Source organism: Bufo gargarizans, chromosome 1 (genome assembly GCF_014858855.1).
Source record: "Bufo gargarizans isolate SCDJY-AF-19 chromosome 1, ASM1485885v1, whole genome shotgun sequence".
Classification (NCBI taxonomy): Eukaryota; Metazoa; Chordata; class Amphibia; order Anura; family Bufonidae; genus Bufo; species Bufo gargarizans.
In genome coordinates, this window is record NC_058080.1 from 329126992 (window position 1) to 329145115 (window position 18124).

The 18124-nt window shown below is 42.2% G+C and overlaps 1 protein-coding gene across 1 annotated transcript in view; it reads left to right on the plus strand.

Moving 5' to 3' along the window:
- LOC122946465 (A disintegrin and metalloproteinase with thrombospondin motifs 10-like) overlaps positions 1–18124 on the plus strand; it is a 375204-nt gene that overhangs the window by 140294 nt on the left and 216786 nt on the right. Inside the window, exon 8 of the mRNA XM_044306132.1 lies at positions 4591–4693. Within this exon, the coding sequence (XP_044162067.1) occupies positions 4591–4693 (103 nt within the window). The remainder of the gene's footprint in view (positions 1–4590; positions 4694–18124) is intronic.

Here is an 18124-nt window from a genome sequence, read left to right on the forward strand (position 1 = left end):
GTCTACATCAATGCTGACATCGATGTTTGGCGCATGCGTTCCTGAGACCTGTGACATACTTTATGTGGGGAGATCCCTGGGATCGGGCATCCCCATACTGCCGGGTCTCTGCGTCAGTGCTGTACCATTTAGCGCACGCGCACCATCATATATTTGCTCATTCACCCAATATTTTCTGTATCTAGCACTAGGGTAGCACCATGTGGCATAGGTCACACACAGGTCATTATTCATTATGGCGGTAATTCATTGAATAAATATGGCCATGGCTCTGTGAAGAAGAGAAATCAGATTAATAGAAATATCTTTGGAGGTATGTACAATCAATTCTAGATACAGTATTACGTATTCCTAATAACTGGTTGGGGGACCTAAAATTCCCAAATCAATAATGTCTCAATAGATCAGAGAATATGAATCCATAAGGTTAAATAAAGATAATAAATCTTTATCTTGGTGTGGGATTTTATATTTATTAATAAAGGCCAAGTTTTCTAAATTAAGCAATGTGGCACCTAATAATGGGATTTTGATGGCCTTTAGCCTACTGTTGATTGGAAGAACCTGATAATAAACAATATTTTACAGCCTGCCAGTCTCTATGATTTTGTTGTTGCGCACCTATGACAGAGTGGAATGGAGAAAGTCACTAGCGCAGATGTGAACCAAGCCTAATACTCACCTCAGATGTTGCAGAACATAATAATAGTAACAAGATAACTACAAGTCTCACCAACCGCCGGCAGTAGTTCAGTGCAGGCTGTTTCGGCAGAGAACAGCCTGCCTAAGCTCTGTTGGGACAATGGGGCCAGCAGGCATTCCAGTAACCTCCAGCAATGCTGGATTCAGTGGATCCAGAGAGCTCTGACAGGCTGTTCTATATAGTAACATACATAACACTTTTGTAAGGCTGAAAAACGACATCTGTCAATCTAGTTCGGCCTGTTATCCTGCAAGTTGATCCAGAGGAAGGCAAAAAACCCTGTGAGGTAGAAGCCAATTTTCCATCACAAAATTCCTCCCTGTATCAACAACCCATCTCTAATAGCTATAACCTTTAATATTACACTCCAGAAATACATCCAGGCCCCTCTTGGACTTTTTTAGTGAACTCGCCATCACCACCTCCTCAGGCAGAGAGTTCCATAATCTCACTGCTCTTACCGTAAAGAATCCTCTTCTATGTTTGTGTACAAACCTTCTTTCCTCCAGACGCAGAGGATGTCCTCTCGTCACAGTCACAGTCCTGGGTATAAACAGATGATGGGAGAGTTCTCTGTACTGACCCCTGATATATTTATACATAGGTATTAGATCTCCCCTCAGTTGTTGTTTTTTTCTAAAGTGAATAACCCTAATTTTGATATTCTTTCTGGGTACTGTTGTCCACCCAATCCAGTTATTACTTTATTTTCCCTCCTCTGAACCCTCTCCAGCACTGCTAGGTCTGCCTTGTTCACAGGAGCCCAGAACTGTACTCTAGGCATCTATGCCCCTTTTGATGCAACTCATCTTATTGTCCTTGGCTTCCTTGCTACCCTCCTGTTTTAGTGATTCAAATGCTTTCTTCTTGTCATTCTTATTTATCCACATTGGTTTTTTCTTGTTCCTTAACCTTTTATTCCCATAAGCTATGTACCTCCCACAATTAGAGTTTAGGATGCTTTTAACAATATCTCATTTAGTGGCTGTATTTTCATTTTTGAGGACTTTGTCCCAGTTAATGAGAGAAATGGCCTCTCTTAGCTGGTCAAATTTTTTTTGCAGCTTGGTATTTTTGTGCCTCCTTGAAGAAACACTCTTTTGAATGACAGTTGGAAGTTTATTACTTTATGGTTTCCCAGGTGTCCCCCAACCTGAACATCTGTTGTTATATCAGGTCTATTGTTTAGTCCAGCATGGCTGTCCCTCTAACTGGGTCCTAAACCAGTTGGGGAAAGGTGGTTGTCTTTGGTTATTTCCAAGAACCTTGGAAGATTTTTATGAGAGCTATAGCTTTCAGTTATCTAGTCTATATCTGGGTAGTTAAAGTCCACATAATAACAACCTTATTATGATTTGTCGCTTCATGTATCTTGTTTAGTAGTAGATGTTGTTCTGTGGACTCTGGTATATTTGATGGCTTATAACACACTTCTATAACTGTTTTATTATTTTGCCTCTGTGTATTTTTACCCACAGTGACTCCACATGTTCATGTTCAAGAATGTGGGCTTTAAACAGCACTTTACATAAAGGCAGACCTCTCCCCCTCTCCGTTTTGGCAATCCTTTCTAAACAGACTGTAACCCTGTATATTAACTGCCCAGTCATTGCTATTATCCAGCCATGTCTCAGTTATTCTCACTATGTCATAGTCCTCTTCAGACATTATTAATTCCAGTTCACCGGTTTTAATAGTCATGCTTTTGACATTAGTATACATACAATTAAGAGGTTTATGCATATTTCTTACCCTACACCTTTCCTTATGAACTAGTCTCTCCTTCCATTCCTCCCCCACGTCCATTACATCACCCCAGGTCTCTATCTGCACTATCTTCCCCTCCTATAAAGTAATGTAAAGTAGTTTAAACACTCCAACCTTCTAGCATCTTCTCTCCCGAAACAGCTACACCTTCCCCTTTGGGCTTCAGCCCATCTCTACGATATAGCCTGTAGCTGACAGAGAAGTCGTCCCAGTTCTCCAGAACCCAAACCCCTCCATTGAGATCCTTGCCCTCAGCTTGCAACCTAAGTCCTCTAGCTTTATCATTGGTTCAAATGTGGACCATGATCACTGAGTGTTCTCCAGCCCCTCCCAGTAATCTATCAATCCAATCTGCGATATGTTGAACTCAAGCGCCAGGAAGACCACACACTGTTCGACGATTCCAGTCTTTGTGACAGATCGCCCTATCTGTTCTCCTAATAATGGAGTCTCCCACTACAGCACCTGTCTGGCCTGCCCTGCTCTCCTGCTTACTGAAGCTGACATTCCCCTGACTGGCAGAGGAAGTGTCTTGCTACAGCAGTGCTCTCCTTGAACTAACATCCCCCTCATCTGCCAACCTTGCAAACTTGTTTGCCAGAACAGCCTGTTGGAACTACAGCCAGCAGTGTGAAACAGTCCTTATTGCTGAAAATGAGCGGGCAATACATGGAGGGGTAAAAGAGGAGAGAACTACAACTAGAAGCATGTCCTGGCTGTTATTATGCAACACAAGTTAAGATTACAGGGAGAGAGTATAAGAGGAAAGAACTACACGTCTCAGCATATCCAGACTGGTTTTGTAGGGCATTAGTGAACATTACATGGAAAAGGATACAGTAGGACAGAAGTACAACTACAACCACAGTATTTCTAAGATGTTATGGGTAATCCCAGGACACCACTAACCTGTCCTCCAGGCACAGCAGAGAAACTCTTGTCCCTCACATCCTGACATCTCACAGGTCGTTCACCACTTTTTCCTCTCCATTGTTGAGCGATGTGTAATTTGTGGGGCAGGTCTTTGCACAGCGGGACCCCTTTCCACCACACGCACCACAGCAGCTGCATGGTCTCTCTGTGCCCATTGTAGGTACGCCACTGGTCATACTAGATTTATACACCAAAATCTTGTTTAGAAAAAAACCTACAGATTTGTCAAAAGTGTTTTAAGACGCATACATTTATAAATTGGCAGAAATTATGAAACATTTATTATATGGTGCATGTGGCATGATTCAGGTTGTAAACTTGTTGGGGCATTTTTCCACTGCCTCATTTGCTAAAAGTTGTTCCCTTAGAGGGTAGAGTCCTGGCCAAGTTTTCACCCCCAGTAGAAGAGGCGATAATCCCAACTAAGACTGAGCCCCCTCTTGCCCTTGGCCCCATAGCAGTCACATGGTCTGCCGCTATGGTGGTTACGCCCCTGTATCCATTTGATAGGCGATAAATGTTAAGTTGATTGGATCAAGCATAGGCTCAGAAATGGACATGCATATGCTCAGCCATTGCTCCATACAATTTCTCCTCACCATGTATGTCTATAAGAAGAGGATTGGCAGGCATAAGTCCCCTGTTCCACACATTCATCTCACATTTATCACCTATACTGGGGATAATCATAAATCATAAGGCTAGGACTACATGGCGACATTTGATACGCAACTTTTTGTTGTAGAAAAGTTGTAACACTTTTTGTAATGATAGCCAATGATGTCGCACTGCAACATACAAAATGCTGTGACTACGACATGACAGTAGTAAATAATCCATCTAAGTCGCATCGCAGTTGCAGCATATTGGCATGTCACAGTGCGACAATATTGACTATCATAACAAAAAATGTTGGGTGACATTGCTGCGACATAAATGTTATGCAACACATGTTGCAGTGTGGTTGTACCCTTTTTGTCGCTCAACGCACATCGCAAGTTGAAAGAAAAGCTGTATGTCAATTTGATGATTTTTTTTTTTCATTTTTAATAAAATCTTTAACAAAAATGTTTCTTGGCTTTCTACATTATCAGGAACCCAATGCACTTTCTCATTCTTTGTAAATATGAATATGTCTGATGAAAAGAACTTAATATAATAGGTGACTAAACAAAGGTATTTTTCAGGAGTGCCCATCAGGGTCACAGGATTTTCGAGAGATGCAGTGTGCGGAATTTGACAATGTAGCATTTCGAGGAAAATATTATTCTTGGAAAAGTTACAAAGGAGGTAGGTGCCTCCAGTAAGTGTATGAGGCTGTCCATTGGCCCTAGGAAAAGCACTTGTTCTGGTAAAAGTTTCAGATTTTTCTCATGGATCTCAAAACTAAGGGGGTCATTTACCAAGACCGATATTTTAGACGCCCCTTAATAACCCATGTATCTGGCAGTGGATCTGCTGAAGTTATGTAGAAGTGCCGGTCTGTACATAACTTTGGCGCCTCCAGTGCCAGTATACATGTAAGACAGCTTCTTTCCTGGCTTACATATAGACCATTTTCTATGCCTACAGTAAAACAGGTGTAGAAAATGATGAATGAGACTGGCCTACTGGCCTGTATCCTTCCTCACCCACTTTTTTAGACCTGGCATGTGCAGGGAAAGTCACAGATTTCAGTGCAATCAACCCTTGTGCCGCAATCTGCTCCAGAGATATGCCTAATATATAGTAGGCGTATTTTTGATCATAAATGACCCCTTAAGTTTGTTAAAATGTGTTCCTTACAATTTGTTTATATTTGGTACATGTTATGAGCAACATTTTTAGCATATGTGATTTTCCATTACTTATTTTGCAGCACGGTTACCTGGATTGTCACCATGGAAATCAGACTCTGTCCATGAGGGAGGCAGCTCATAATCTAATTTACACATCTCAACACACTGTAGGGTGTATTTCATAGGAAGTCAAGTATGCTAGTAGTACGAGTTTGGATGTATTGGGGGGGGGGGGGTAACCAGAGAAACCTGGTGAACATCCAAGTAAACTCAGGAAGAATTTACAAACTCTGTACTATCGCTGTGAACATTCACATTCATTCATAGCTAATTAAATTTTTCACCCCCCTTGAAAAATAAAAGGAATGGTTTTATGCCCATTAGCTATGCATCTCCCCTCACCTTCCGCAGGCAGATTTCACACCACCTCCTCTCTATTTGCCTTACTAGGAAATTTCAGATTTAGCTAAAATGCTCAGCTCAGCACATTCCTAGAGTTCAGAGGTGCAAAGGGGATATGAGGCCAGCAACAAAGATTAATGCTCAACAGATGCAACAAGATGTTTCCAGAGATCAGTGTATTTGGAGGCCAATTTCCATTAGCGTTCCTCACATTTATATGAATGTATTTGTATCAGAATATATACGATTTTAACATAACGTTAATCTTTAAAGAATTGACTTAAAACAAATAGTAAATGTATAGCCAAGTCCATATCAAATTCTTGTCACTATAGAACACAGCAGGACCTGGAACGAACGTCAGGAAGCTCGCTAGCGGATCAGATAGCTGCTATTACATGCAGCGATGTCCTTCTCAGTATAGGGAGGAGCGATCATTATCCCATAATGTGATTAGAAACCACAATCTCCCACTTGCAAATGATAATTTTTAAACCTGTATAGAGATTTGGATTGCTCAATAAATGAGTGTTTGCTTGTTCATCAGGTAATCAGTGGCAATATTACACTGACAGATTATCGCTAACGAGCATTACTTCAAACGCTGTTTAGCAATCATCTGACAGAAAATCTGCCAGTCTAATACATGCTTTAGGCCTCTTTCACACGAACAATACGGATTGGGTCAGGATTCAGTGTGGGTGCTATGCGTTCACATCAGTGGCGTAGCTACAGGGGTCGCAGCGGTCGCAATTGCGACCGGGCCCCTGAGCCAGGGGGGCCCACGGCCCCCCCACTCCTCCTATTTAAAATCCAGGCTAGGGCCCGCCCTAGGGGCAGTGCACACGGCGCAGCACAGGCTGTTGGCGGCTCGCATGTCTGTCATGTCAGAGGGGGCGGGCGGGCGCAACATTGAGTGAGGTCTGACTGAGTGAGGAGGAGCCGGAGGCGTGGTTTCCGACACTCAGAAGCAGGCGGCAGTGCGGACGTGCGGTGGCTGACTGAGTGGCAGGCGGCGGCAGTGCAGAGCCCAGGGCCCAGCTTGATGATGATGGGGTTGGGAATGGAATGGGATTGGGTCTTAGGATCATGGAGTGAGTGGTGGGAGTCTGGGACTGGGACTCTGAATTCTGTGGGAGTGGGAATCTGTCTCTGTGGCGGAAGTGGTTACTGGGCACACTACTTACTGTGTGTGTGTGTGTGCCAGGCCCAAGGGTCAGACTCAGGCCGCAGGCAGGCAGTGTGTGGGCCTGCACCAGGGAGGGGCACTGGCCCCTGCCCTGGGCAGGCCAGGCAGTGACTGCTGTTACTGTGAGCCAGGAGAAGCAGTGCACTGCAAGCAAGTGTGCGTGCATGCCACTGTGCCAGCCTGCCAGGGGCAGGCTGCAGGCAGCGGACCAGGCCCCCAGCGTGATGCCCACTGTCTGTTGCTGACTGGCGCTGGGCACTTAAATTAATGACAGTGTGTGTGTGCCAGGGGGCAGGCCACAGGCAAGCAGTGTGTGCGCCTGCGCCAGACACGGGCACTGCCCCTGAGGTAGGCAGTGAGGGAGTCTGATGGGACTGACTTGTAAAAGTTAGATGAGAGAAAAAAGTCTGAGTGCACTCAGACTTTTCTCTCTCATCTAACTGAAGACGCATGGTAAGGCCCCATTCACACATCCGTAAGTGTTTTGCAAATCCACGGGCCCGTGGATCTGCAAAACACTGACATCGGTAATGTGCGATCCATAATTTGCGGACCGCACATTGCCGACACTGCATAGAATATGCCTACTTTTGTCTGCAGATGCGGACAAGAGTAGGGCATGTTCTATTTTTTTTCGGGAATGGAATTGCGGACCCGGAAGTGCGAAATCAATGGGTCCGCAATTCCGTTCTGCAAAATGCAGAACAGAATTGCGGACGTGTGAATGGGGCCTTATTGGTAGGTGCCAGACCAGATGTGACAACTCCAGACCCTCAGACTTTTCTATGCTCATGGCGGTGGGAGATCTAGGATGGGTGTTTGGGTGGGAGCTCTGGAAGGGGTGGTGGGAGGCCCGATAGATATGTGGCGGCTGGGGGGGCATAAAAATGTTTTGCTATGGGGCCCATGCATTTCTAGCTACGCCCCTGGTTCGCGTCACGCATTGCACCCACGCGGAAAACTCGCTCGTGTGAAAGAGGCCTTACTCATCTGTCCAGTATCAACACTGTCTCTTTTACTTGTAAATTCTGTTTATTTAGAAATGTTTAAACATGATCAAATCAATACAAAACCAACACATTGCTTTAATACAGGAAACCAATAATCATAGTATCAGCACTTGAGTTTAGAGCACTCAACTTGAGTAATAGGATTAGTATTAAATTAATAATCATTAGCTATATTAACCCAGTATTGATGAACAAAATATATTCTAAAACAAAGGAACAAAAGGGAGCCAAGATAAAGGTGGAAGAGAGGTGTCAGTCTGACAACGTTTTACAGATAAACAGAGAAGTATATAATAACTATAAATGTTACAGAAATTGTGTAATTTTATTAGCGATACAGAGTCAATCTGTTCTAAATTCTTTGATATTTATCCAAGTCATTTTACACAGTCCATCTGGTCTTCTCAAAGCTTTGTATTCTCCATACTTCCAAGTACCAATCTTAACATTGGCGGATCTTTCTCCAGCCACCTTCTGCGGATTAAAGGGGTTCTCCAGGCTTTTAATATTGATGACCTATTCTCAGGATAGATCATCAATATCAGATCAGCGGGGGTCTGACACCTAACCGTCCCATTCATTTCAATGGGATTGATCATTCCCATACACTTGTATAGGAGCGATCCATCCCATTGAAATTAATGGGACGGCTTGGGTGTAATTACACCTGCTCACGGCTGCAGAGGCGACGGCGAGAAGATAAACAGTGAAGAGAAGGCAGCGCTGGCACGGCACGTGCCTCCTCTTCAAACAGCTGATCGGCGGGGGTGTCGGATATTGATATTGATACCAAACACAGTATAATATTTACTTTACATGAAAATACGTCATTTAAGACCTTGTTGTTAGCTTGCCAAAATGGTTTAATAAGGTCACAGTGAAACCAAAGATGGAAGTATGTCCCTATCCCCTTTCAGAATCTCCAACAGAAATGAGAAATTTCAGGGTTGATTCTTTGTAGAAAAGCAGGTGTTTTGTACCATCTGGTGGATAGTGTGAAAGTTAAAACAGATGGAATTCGAATGGGCATATTTCAGCATATGGTCAATTTGGTTTTCAGGTTTATAATTCTTTTGCCTAATTATCTGCAAAAGAAGGTGTTGATGTGTCCATATTTACTCATTCATAACACTTAGATAGCAACCTCTTTGTTGTGGAACGAGAGCAGAGAAAAGATTTGGTTCCTATGTAATAGAGAAGTCCAGATTTTTTTGCTTTTCGGGGATAGAGGCATCCTTATGTAGAACTTTTAGTTCTTCTAGCAGTAGAATATTTTTTTTCTTCTTAAATAAGTCTTTCAGAGGAGCAAGGCCTAATTGTTTGAATCCAAAACCCTTCTGGACTACTAGATATTTGCTGGGGATAACACATAATAATGGTGTCTCAAGGCCTACGTTGGGGGTTTTCTTGAGAGCATTTTTTTTTAACCCATTTGAGCCTATCTTGATAAGAAGGTCCATGGCAAAGTAATTAAATCACCTTCCAGAGAGTGCAGAGTTTCCTTGCTGGAGTTATTCCCCGCTCAAGCAGTCTAGTTACAATTGTGGAATTATACTGTAATAATGCTTTAATCAGGGTGTAGTATGCTATCCTATTATGGGTTTTTTGCCAGATAAACTTCAATATTAGCTTTTTATATTGCCTAAAAAAATCTTTAGGTACTTCTATGGGAAGTATCTGAAATAAATATAGTATTTTAGGTAGGATTGACATTTTAAGTGGGTCTCACTTATGGAAGTCTTTTTCTATGTTTTTCAGAAGAGGTAGATGGTTCTGGGATTGATTTTAGTGGGTTTGACACTACAAACAACGTATCGTCTGCATAAGCTGCTATCTTGTGTTTTTTTTTTTTTTTTTTGGTTGAGTGGAGAGCCCCTTAATGTTGGCATTATTTCTTATCTTAGTCAAAAAAGGCTCCAATGATAGGACAAAAAGAAGGCGGGGATAAATGGTATTCCTGCTGAGTTCTGTTATAACTGTTAAATGGGTTTGAAAGAAGGCCATTCACTTTGACTAGTGCAGATGGATAGGAATATAATGCCATGGTTTTATCTATAAACTGGGATGAAAAAATGTAATTTTTGTAAAACAGTTTTTAGATAGATTGAATTGGACCTATCAAATGCCTTTTTGGCACCAGAGGAAATGTAAATTAAAGGGGATCTCTATTAGCTTAGCATACTGTTCTATTTGGAGTACCTTCATCGTATTATCCTTAGCCTCTCTATTTTGTATGAATCACACCTGGTCTTTATGAACAAGATAGAGTATAAGTTATTAGAGTCAAGCCGCGAATAGTTTAGCAAAGATTTTAAGATCATTTTTAGGTAAAGATATCTACCTATAGTTGGTGCATAATCTACTATCTTTACACCGTGATATGTGCCAGCAACGACTCTTATCTGAAATGAGTATCTGACAAGATCGTATTTAAATATGAAACTAAGTGAGGAAAGAGAAATTGTTCATAGTAACTGATCTCAAAACTTTCTGGCCCCAGACTTTTATCATTCGCTATGGAGTCGACGGTCTTATTACTCTCATTTAAAGGGTTTATTATTAAGGAGATCTCTGTTTTACAGAAAGGCTGGGTAAGTTACTTTTTCTAAATAGCCATCTATCCATTTCTTCAAGAGAGCCTCATCAAGATCTGGGAGTTTCAAATTATGTAGCCTGGAATAGAGTTTTTGAAAGTTTTAGCAATCTGTTTAGATTTGAATACTTCTCTCTGCGTCTCTGTTTTAATGTAAGCAATGAAGGATTTGTCTCTCACTTTACCTACAACATTGGCCAACATTTTGCTGCATTTATTCAGTCTCTGAGACTGAATATTAAGCAAGTCCTTCAGTTTCAATTTGAGCTCCGTCAACTCTCCTTTTCTACATGAGTCTTTATGTTTTCTCTCTAATCTCTGCATTTTTATTAGGACCTCATCTATCTCTTTATTACTAGCATTTTTCTTTGTAGCCCCAAGCTGTATAAGAGCGCTCCTAATTACCACTATGTGCTTCGCATGTCAGGGGGTTGCAACCATCCTTTAAGATTTTCCTGTTTTGCAAACAAAGACTCATTTAGACGCCAATTCATGAGGTCCTTATTGTCTGATCTAAACTGGAAATGGGCCAAGAGAGGGACATGGTTTAAGAGGTGAAATGTGTCATAGGTTATTTTGTTTACTGCTTTAATATCTCTATGGTATATCATCAAATAATCAATATGAGAATAAACCTTGTGCACCTTTGAAAAAAAATTAAATCTATGACCATAAAGTGGATTTTCCATATATCTAAACGTTGGTGCTGAATTTAGTTTTTTTTTTATAGATGACAGTATGAGATATAAGATTCGCCATGGGAGGCAGCTAGAGAATGAGCTAATGGAAGTCCCCATCCAAAATCAAAGTCCCTTCTATACAAACATATCAATTTTTAAAAATATATATCTGAAGAAGGAGCACTGAAATACGTTGGGTGCATATACTATTACAAAGGTGAATGATTTGTTACTTATCTTCCCTTTCAGGAAAATAAATCTACCTTCAGGGTCTATAAGTAAGTCAATTTTTGTGAAGTTATTCCTTTTGCTAAAGCTATAGAGACACCTTTTTATTTTCTGTGTTGGGGAACATGAATTATACTACAGCGAGTAATGGCAAGATTTTTTTATGGGCGTTACATAGTTAATACGGTGGATAAAATACAAACGTTCATCAAGTTCAACCAAGAGATAGGTGGGGATGTGAATCCCAGAAGGAAGGGAGACTCAGATTTCTACACGTTTTCATAAGCATTTATGTTTTTACTTTTTAAGAATTTGTCTAAACCCTTTTTAAAACTGTCCACTGTTCCTGCTGTTACCACGTCCTGAGGAACTCTATTCCACAGATTCACAATTCTTACAGTAAAGAAGCTTTGACGCTTCTGGAGACTGCAGTTTTTCTTCTTCAGTCGGAGGCAGTGCCCCCTTGTCTTTTGAGCGCATTTTACATGGAACAGCTTTTCAACTTATTTTTTGTATGGCCCATTTATATACTTGTACAGGTTAATCATGTCCCCCCCTTAGACGTCTCTTCTCAAGACTAAATAAAATCAATTATTTTAATCTTTCTTCATAACTAAGACCCTCCATGCCCCTTATCATTTTAGTCACTCTCCTCTGTACTTTTTCCAGCTGCAGTGGATCCTTTCTATGTACTGGTGCGCAGAACTGGACTGTGTATTCCAGATGAGGCCACACCAGTGCTTTGTAAAGTGGTAGTATTACATCCCGACTCCGCGATCCATGCCTAGTTTTATGTATGACAATATCATGGTGGCTTTAGAAGCAGCTGATTGACATTGTGTGCTGTAATTTAATCTACCATCCACAAGGACACCCAAATCCTTCTCCCAGTGCTACATCACCTAGGACATATGAAGCACAAAGATTATTACTACCAAGATGCATAACTTTACATTTGTCCACATTGAACCTCATTTGCCAAGTTGATGCCCAATCACTCAGAGTGATCACGTCAGCTTGTAGTTTGTGGACATCTTCCATAGACCGTACAGTTCTACACAGCTTAGTGTCATCTGCAAAAATAGATATGGTGCTATTAATCCCGTTCTCAATATCATTAATAAATAAATAAAATAATAAAGGGCCCAGCACTGAACCTTGGGGTACACAAGTTATAACCTGGGACCATTCTGAATAGGAATCATTGACCACAACTCTCTGGACACTGTCCAGGCAAACAATCCGGTTAGTCTGATAACTTCTGTCATTGGTAAACCCATCCTGGTTATCACTTATAATAGAAATTATAGTCACATACTCCTGTATATAGTCCCTCAACATTTTTCCCACAACAGAAGTTAAACTAACTGGTCTATAATTACCTGTGGAGGACTGATCATATTTTTGAATATGGGCACCACGTTTGCCTTGAGCCAATCACTTGGCACTGTACCAGTCCCTAGAGAATCCTTAAAAATTATAGACAGGGCCACAGCAATGACTGAACAGAGCTCTTAAAAGCACTCTTGGGTGTAATCCATCTGGACCCGGAGTTTTGTTCACATTTACTCTATTTAACTTCTCTTGGACCATATCTACAGTTACCCAATTGAGTATATCACTGGATGTACTAACAACCCCGACGCCACAGATATCAGCTCTAGGGTTGATCGAACCCGAACTGTAAAGTAAAAGTTTGGGTTCGGCTATTTTATGGCACATTTTGAAAGGCTGCAGAGAAGCCAATCAACAAGCGTTTAACTCTGTGCTCTTAGAAGCCATCACAGCCATGTCTACTAATGGCATGGCTGTGATTGGCCAGTGCAGCATGTGACCCAACCTTTATATAAGCTGGAGTCGCATAGCGCTGCACGTCACTCTGCTCTGATTAGTGTAGGGATAGGATGCTGCTGTTGTGAGGAAGAGAATAGGACAGTATATTTAATCAGAAGTGCTTGTTAACTCAGCGATCTATGTAGATTTTGTTTTGTGGGTGCAGTGCACAATCTTTGTGGGCAAAATACTTAATTTGCCGCCTTGTCTGCATTTGTCATTGTGAGATACACGCTTTAGATACTGCTGTGCTATTCTGGTATTAAAAAAAACACCCATTTTGGGGAAAATACTTAATTTGCGGCCTTGTCTTCATCTTTCAGTGTGAAATTCAAGCGTTATATACTGCTGTCATATTTTATTATTAAAAAAACAAAAATTTTTTGCAAAATACTTAATATTGCGGCCTTGTCTGCATCTGTCAGTGTGAGATACATGGTTTAGTTACTGCTGTGCTTTTCTGGTATAAAAAATAAATAAATCCATTTTGGTCAGCATACTTAATTTGTGGCCTTGTCTGCATCTGTCAGTGTGAAATTCAAGCCTTATATACTGCTGTCTTAGACGGTTATTAAGAAAACACACCCATTTTGAGCAAAGTACTTAATATTGCAGCCTTTGCTGCATCTGTAATTTTTAAAAACAAGCTTGAAATAATTCAATAATTTTCTCGGTTTTAAAAAGCAACAATTTTTAGCAATACCCTCCATCTTGGGCCTCTGCCGCATTAGTCAGTGTGCAATTTAAGCTTGAAAAACAGCAATCATTTTCTGGGTTTTAGAAAACAACTTTTTGGGGCAAAATATTAAATTTTACAGCCCTTGCTGCATCTGTACATGTGAAATTCAAGCGTTATATACTGCTGTCATATACGGTTATTAAAAAAAAAAAAACATTTTGGGCAAAGTACTTAACCTCTACAGGACCGCCGCACTTAGGATCGCGTCCTGGCGGCGGCCCTGTTTTTCCTCCTGGACGCGTCGATGCGTCCTCTCACGAGATGCGAGATTTCGGGCATGCGCAATGCGGGCCTGGAATCGTTAGAGAATTTTGTCACAAGCCTGCCAGCCAATGATCAGCGCTGGCAGGTTGGTGACTTATATAAAAAAAAAAATAAAAAAATCGAATCAGAAGACATATAACACCTTATATTTATAAATATAAGGTGTTAAATGGCTTGTGTGCTCCTCTGCTGGTCCTTTTCGTCAGTTGGTCCCAGGAGAGCAGCACACATCAGTGAGTACACACCAAACACTACACCTAGCCCCAGATCACCCCCCCCATCACCCCAATTAACCCCTTGATCACCCCTGTCAATCACTAGTGAAAGGGGAAAAAAGTGATCAGTGTAAACTGTCACTTTTTTTTCACTAGTATTGACGGTTAGGTTTTAGGATAGCTTAGGCCCCTTTGTTAGGTAGTTAGCGTCGGTTAGCTCCCAGCCCACCGCACCACAGTCACTGATTCGCTGATTACCATTGGCAATTTTATAGTATATGTAAGTGATCAGAACTTATCACAGTCAATTCTATAATAGTATTAGTGTCACCTTAGTCACACGAGCGTTCACCCACGCCCGCCCCGCCGCAGTGACAAAAAATATATATTTTTTTGATCACTGCACAATCACTTTACAAGCGCTGCGGCGATAAAAAAGCAAAAGTTTTGATATTTTTTAACAATCGCAGCGGCTTCCGGTACTTCACTAGCCTCCCATTTGTAAGACAGGCTTGCTTTTTTTCTCAGGTCATCTCAGGGAATACACCCTAAATTTAGTTGAGCAAATGGCAAGTAAGGGGTATTCTTCTGAAGAGGCCTACAGGCTTCTGACCCAGTCGGATGAGGAATGGGAACCCTCATCTGACGAATCCAGTGGGTCAGAATATGAACCTGTAGAAAGCAGTGGCAGTATATCCCAAAGTTCGGACGAGGAGGTTGAGGTCCCTGATACCACTAGGCGTACCCGGCCCAGTGTTGCTAGACCACAGGTTGCACAGGATCCGCTTCAAGGGCAGCAGAGTGGGGCTGGCGCTGTCGGATTACATGGTGAGGCATACACCAGCAGCGCAGCACATCCTGGACCTAGTACCGTAGAGCCCCTAGAGTCCCTGAGGTGCTGGCAAACCCTGATTGGCAGCCCTCAACTTCAGCCGCACCAGTAGTTCCGCCTTTCACCGCCCAGTCTGGAGTTTTGGTTGAGACAGCTCAGATCGGATCGGCACTGGGGTTTTTTGAGCTGTTGGACTTAGTTGTCACAGAAACAAATCGGTATGCCACTCAATTTATAGCCGCCGACCCGGCAAGCTTTTATGCCCAAGTTTCCGAAATTAAAACTTTTCTGGGCCTTCTCCTCAACATGGGCCTAACAAAAAAGCATGAATTGCAGTCATATTGGTCCACAAACCCAATTCATCACATGCCCATGTTCTCTGCTGCCATGTCCAGGACACGATTTGAGACCATCCTGCGTTTCCTGCACTTTAGTGACAACAGCACCTCTCGTCCCAGAGGCCACCCAACTTTTTACTAGCTCCACAAAATTCGGCCCCTCATAGACCACTTTAACACCAAATTTGCTGATTTGTATACCCCTGAGCAAAACATCTGCATAGACGAGCCCCATATACATTTTACCGGGCGCTTTGGCTTCAAACAATACATCCCAAGCAAGCGCGCCCGGTATGGGGTCAAATTGTATAAGCATTATGAAAGGGCCACAGGCTATACGCACAAATTTCAAGTCTATGAGGGTAAAGATCAGACCCTGGAGCCGGTCGGTTGCCCTGACTACCTGGGGAGCAGTGAGAAGACAGTCTGGGACTTTGTGTCACCCTTATTTGGCAAGGGGTACCATCTTTATGTGGACAATTTTTACACAAGTGTGCCCCTCTTCAGGCATTTGTTTCTAGAACAGATTGGCTGCTGTGGGACCGCGTGACCTAGTCGCCGGGGCTTCCCCCAACGGCTCGTTACCACCCGTCTTGCAGAGGGGGAGAGGGCTGCCTTGTGTAATGAACTGCTCGCGGTGAAATGGAGAGACAAGAGTGACGTTTACATGCTCTCCTCCATTCACGCAGACACGACAATCCAAATTGAACGATCAACCGGAGTCCTTGAAAAGCCCCTCTTGGTCCACGACTATAATTTGCTCATGGGAGGGGTAGACTTTAATGACCAGATGTTGGCTCCCTATTTACTTTCCCGCAGAACCAGACGCTTGTATAAGAAGGTGTCTGTATATTTAATTAAATTGGCTCGGTATAATAGTTTTGTTCTCTACAGTAAGGCTGGGAGAACAAGATCCTTCCTCAAATTTCAGGAAGAGATCAAGAACCTCCTGTATCCAGGAGGTTCCGTGGCCCCAACCACCAGTGTAGTGAGCCGACTACACAAGCGACATTTCCCCAGTGTCGTTGCTGGTACCTCAAACCAACCGCCACCCCAAAACATTTTTGGTGTCTGTAGCAGGAGTGGAATAAGGCGTGACACACGCTATTTCTGTCCTGACTGCCCTGACCTATGCTTAGGGGAGCGTTTCCGGAAGTACCACACACAGGTACACTTAGCATAGGGATTGCGTCACACAGGATAGGCACAGAGGGCTCTTAGGGCCATTTCACTCACAGCTGCTGCAAACCTCTCCTTTCACCTGGGACAAAGTGCATAATGTACTTCGCCACATCTCTGGGCGCTTTGCACATTGTCCCATGGGGAAGGAGAGGTTTTTCCTATAAAAAGGTAAAAAAAAAATCAAAAAAATCACCGGTAAGCAAAAAAAGTTAATGTTCTGTTCCAAAAGTTAATGTTCTGTTCAAATGTTATTATAAAGTTCATGTTAATACATTTTTTCTGGCCTGTTTTTTTTTTTTTACCTTCTAGGTGGACCAACCGATGAACCAACTGCAGCAGTTATGTGCATTCTGACAGGAGCATTGCGCTGCTGTCAGATTACACAAAAGTCGGTGTATACGGCGCTGCAAGACGAGATTTCTCCTCTGCAGTAAAAAAGGTATGTTTGCCAAGGCTAATGAGCTGAGGGGCGGTGTTCATATGCTTTGGCAAACACAATATACATATATATATCTATCTAAAAAACTGCCAATGATTTATTCATCCACATCGATTGATGTGAATGGAGAAATCAGGTTTGCCAGGGCATACGAGCTGAGTGGGTTTGGATGTTGGGCAGAGCTCCTATGTCCTGGCAGACGCCTTCCCCCCCCCTTTTTTTGGGGGGGGGGGCAGAGATTTTTTCATCCACATTGATCGATGCGAATGAAGTAATCTGTGCCGTTCATTTTTTCTTTCAGCCCAGAAAAAAAAAAGGGAAAAGTTGACTTTTAGAGAGATATTTCTCTCACCCAGCATGAGTATATGTAAAAATACACCCCAAAACATGTTGCCCTACTTCTTCTGAGTACGGTGATACCACATGTGACACTGTTTTGCAGCCTAGGTGGGCAAAGGGGCACAAATTCTAAAGAGCACCTTTTGGATTTCACAGGGCATTTTTTACACATTTGGATTTCAAACTACTTCTCATGCATTAGGGCCCCTAAAATGCCAAGGCAGTATAACTACCCGACAAGTTACCCCATTTTGGAAAGAAGACACCCCAAGGTATTTTGTGATGAGCATAGTGAGGTCATAGAAGTTTTTATTTTTTGTCACAAGTTAGTGGAATATGAGACTTTGTAAGAAAAAAAAAAATCATCATCATTTTCCGCTAACTTATGACGAAAAATAAAAAACTCATGAACTCACTATGCCCATCAGCGAATACCTGAGGGTGTCCACTTTCTGAAATGGGGTCATTTGTGGGGTGTTTCTACTGTGCATTGTAGAACCTCAGGAAACACGACAGGTGCTCAGAAAGTCAGAGCTGCTTAAAATTGCGGAAATTCACATTTTTGTACCATAGTTTGTAAACGCTAAAACTTTTGCGCAAACCAATAAATATACACTTATTGCATTTTTTTTATCAAAGATATGTAGAACAATAAATTTT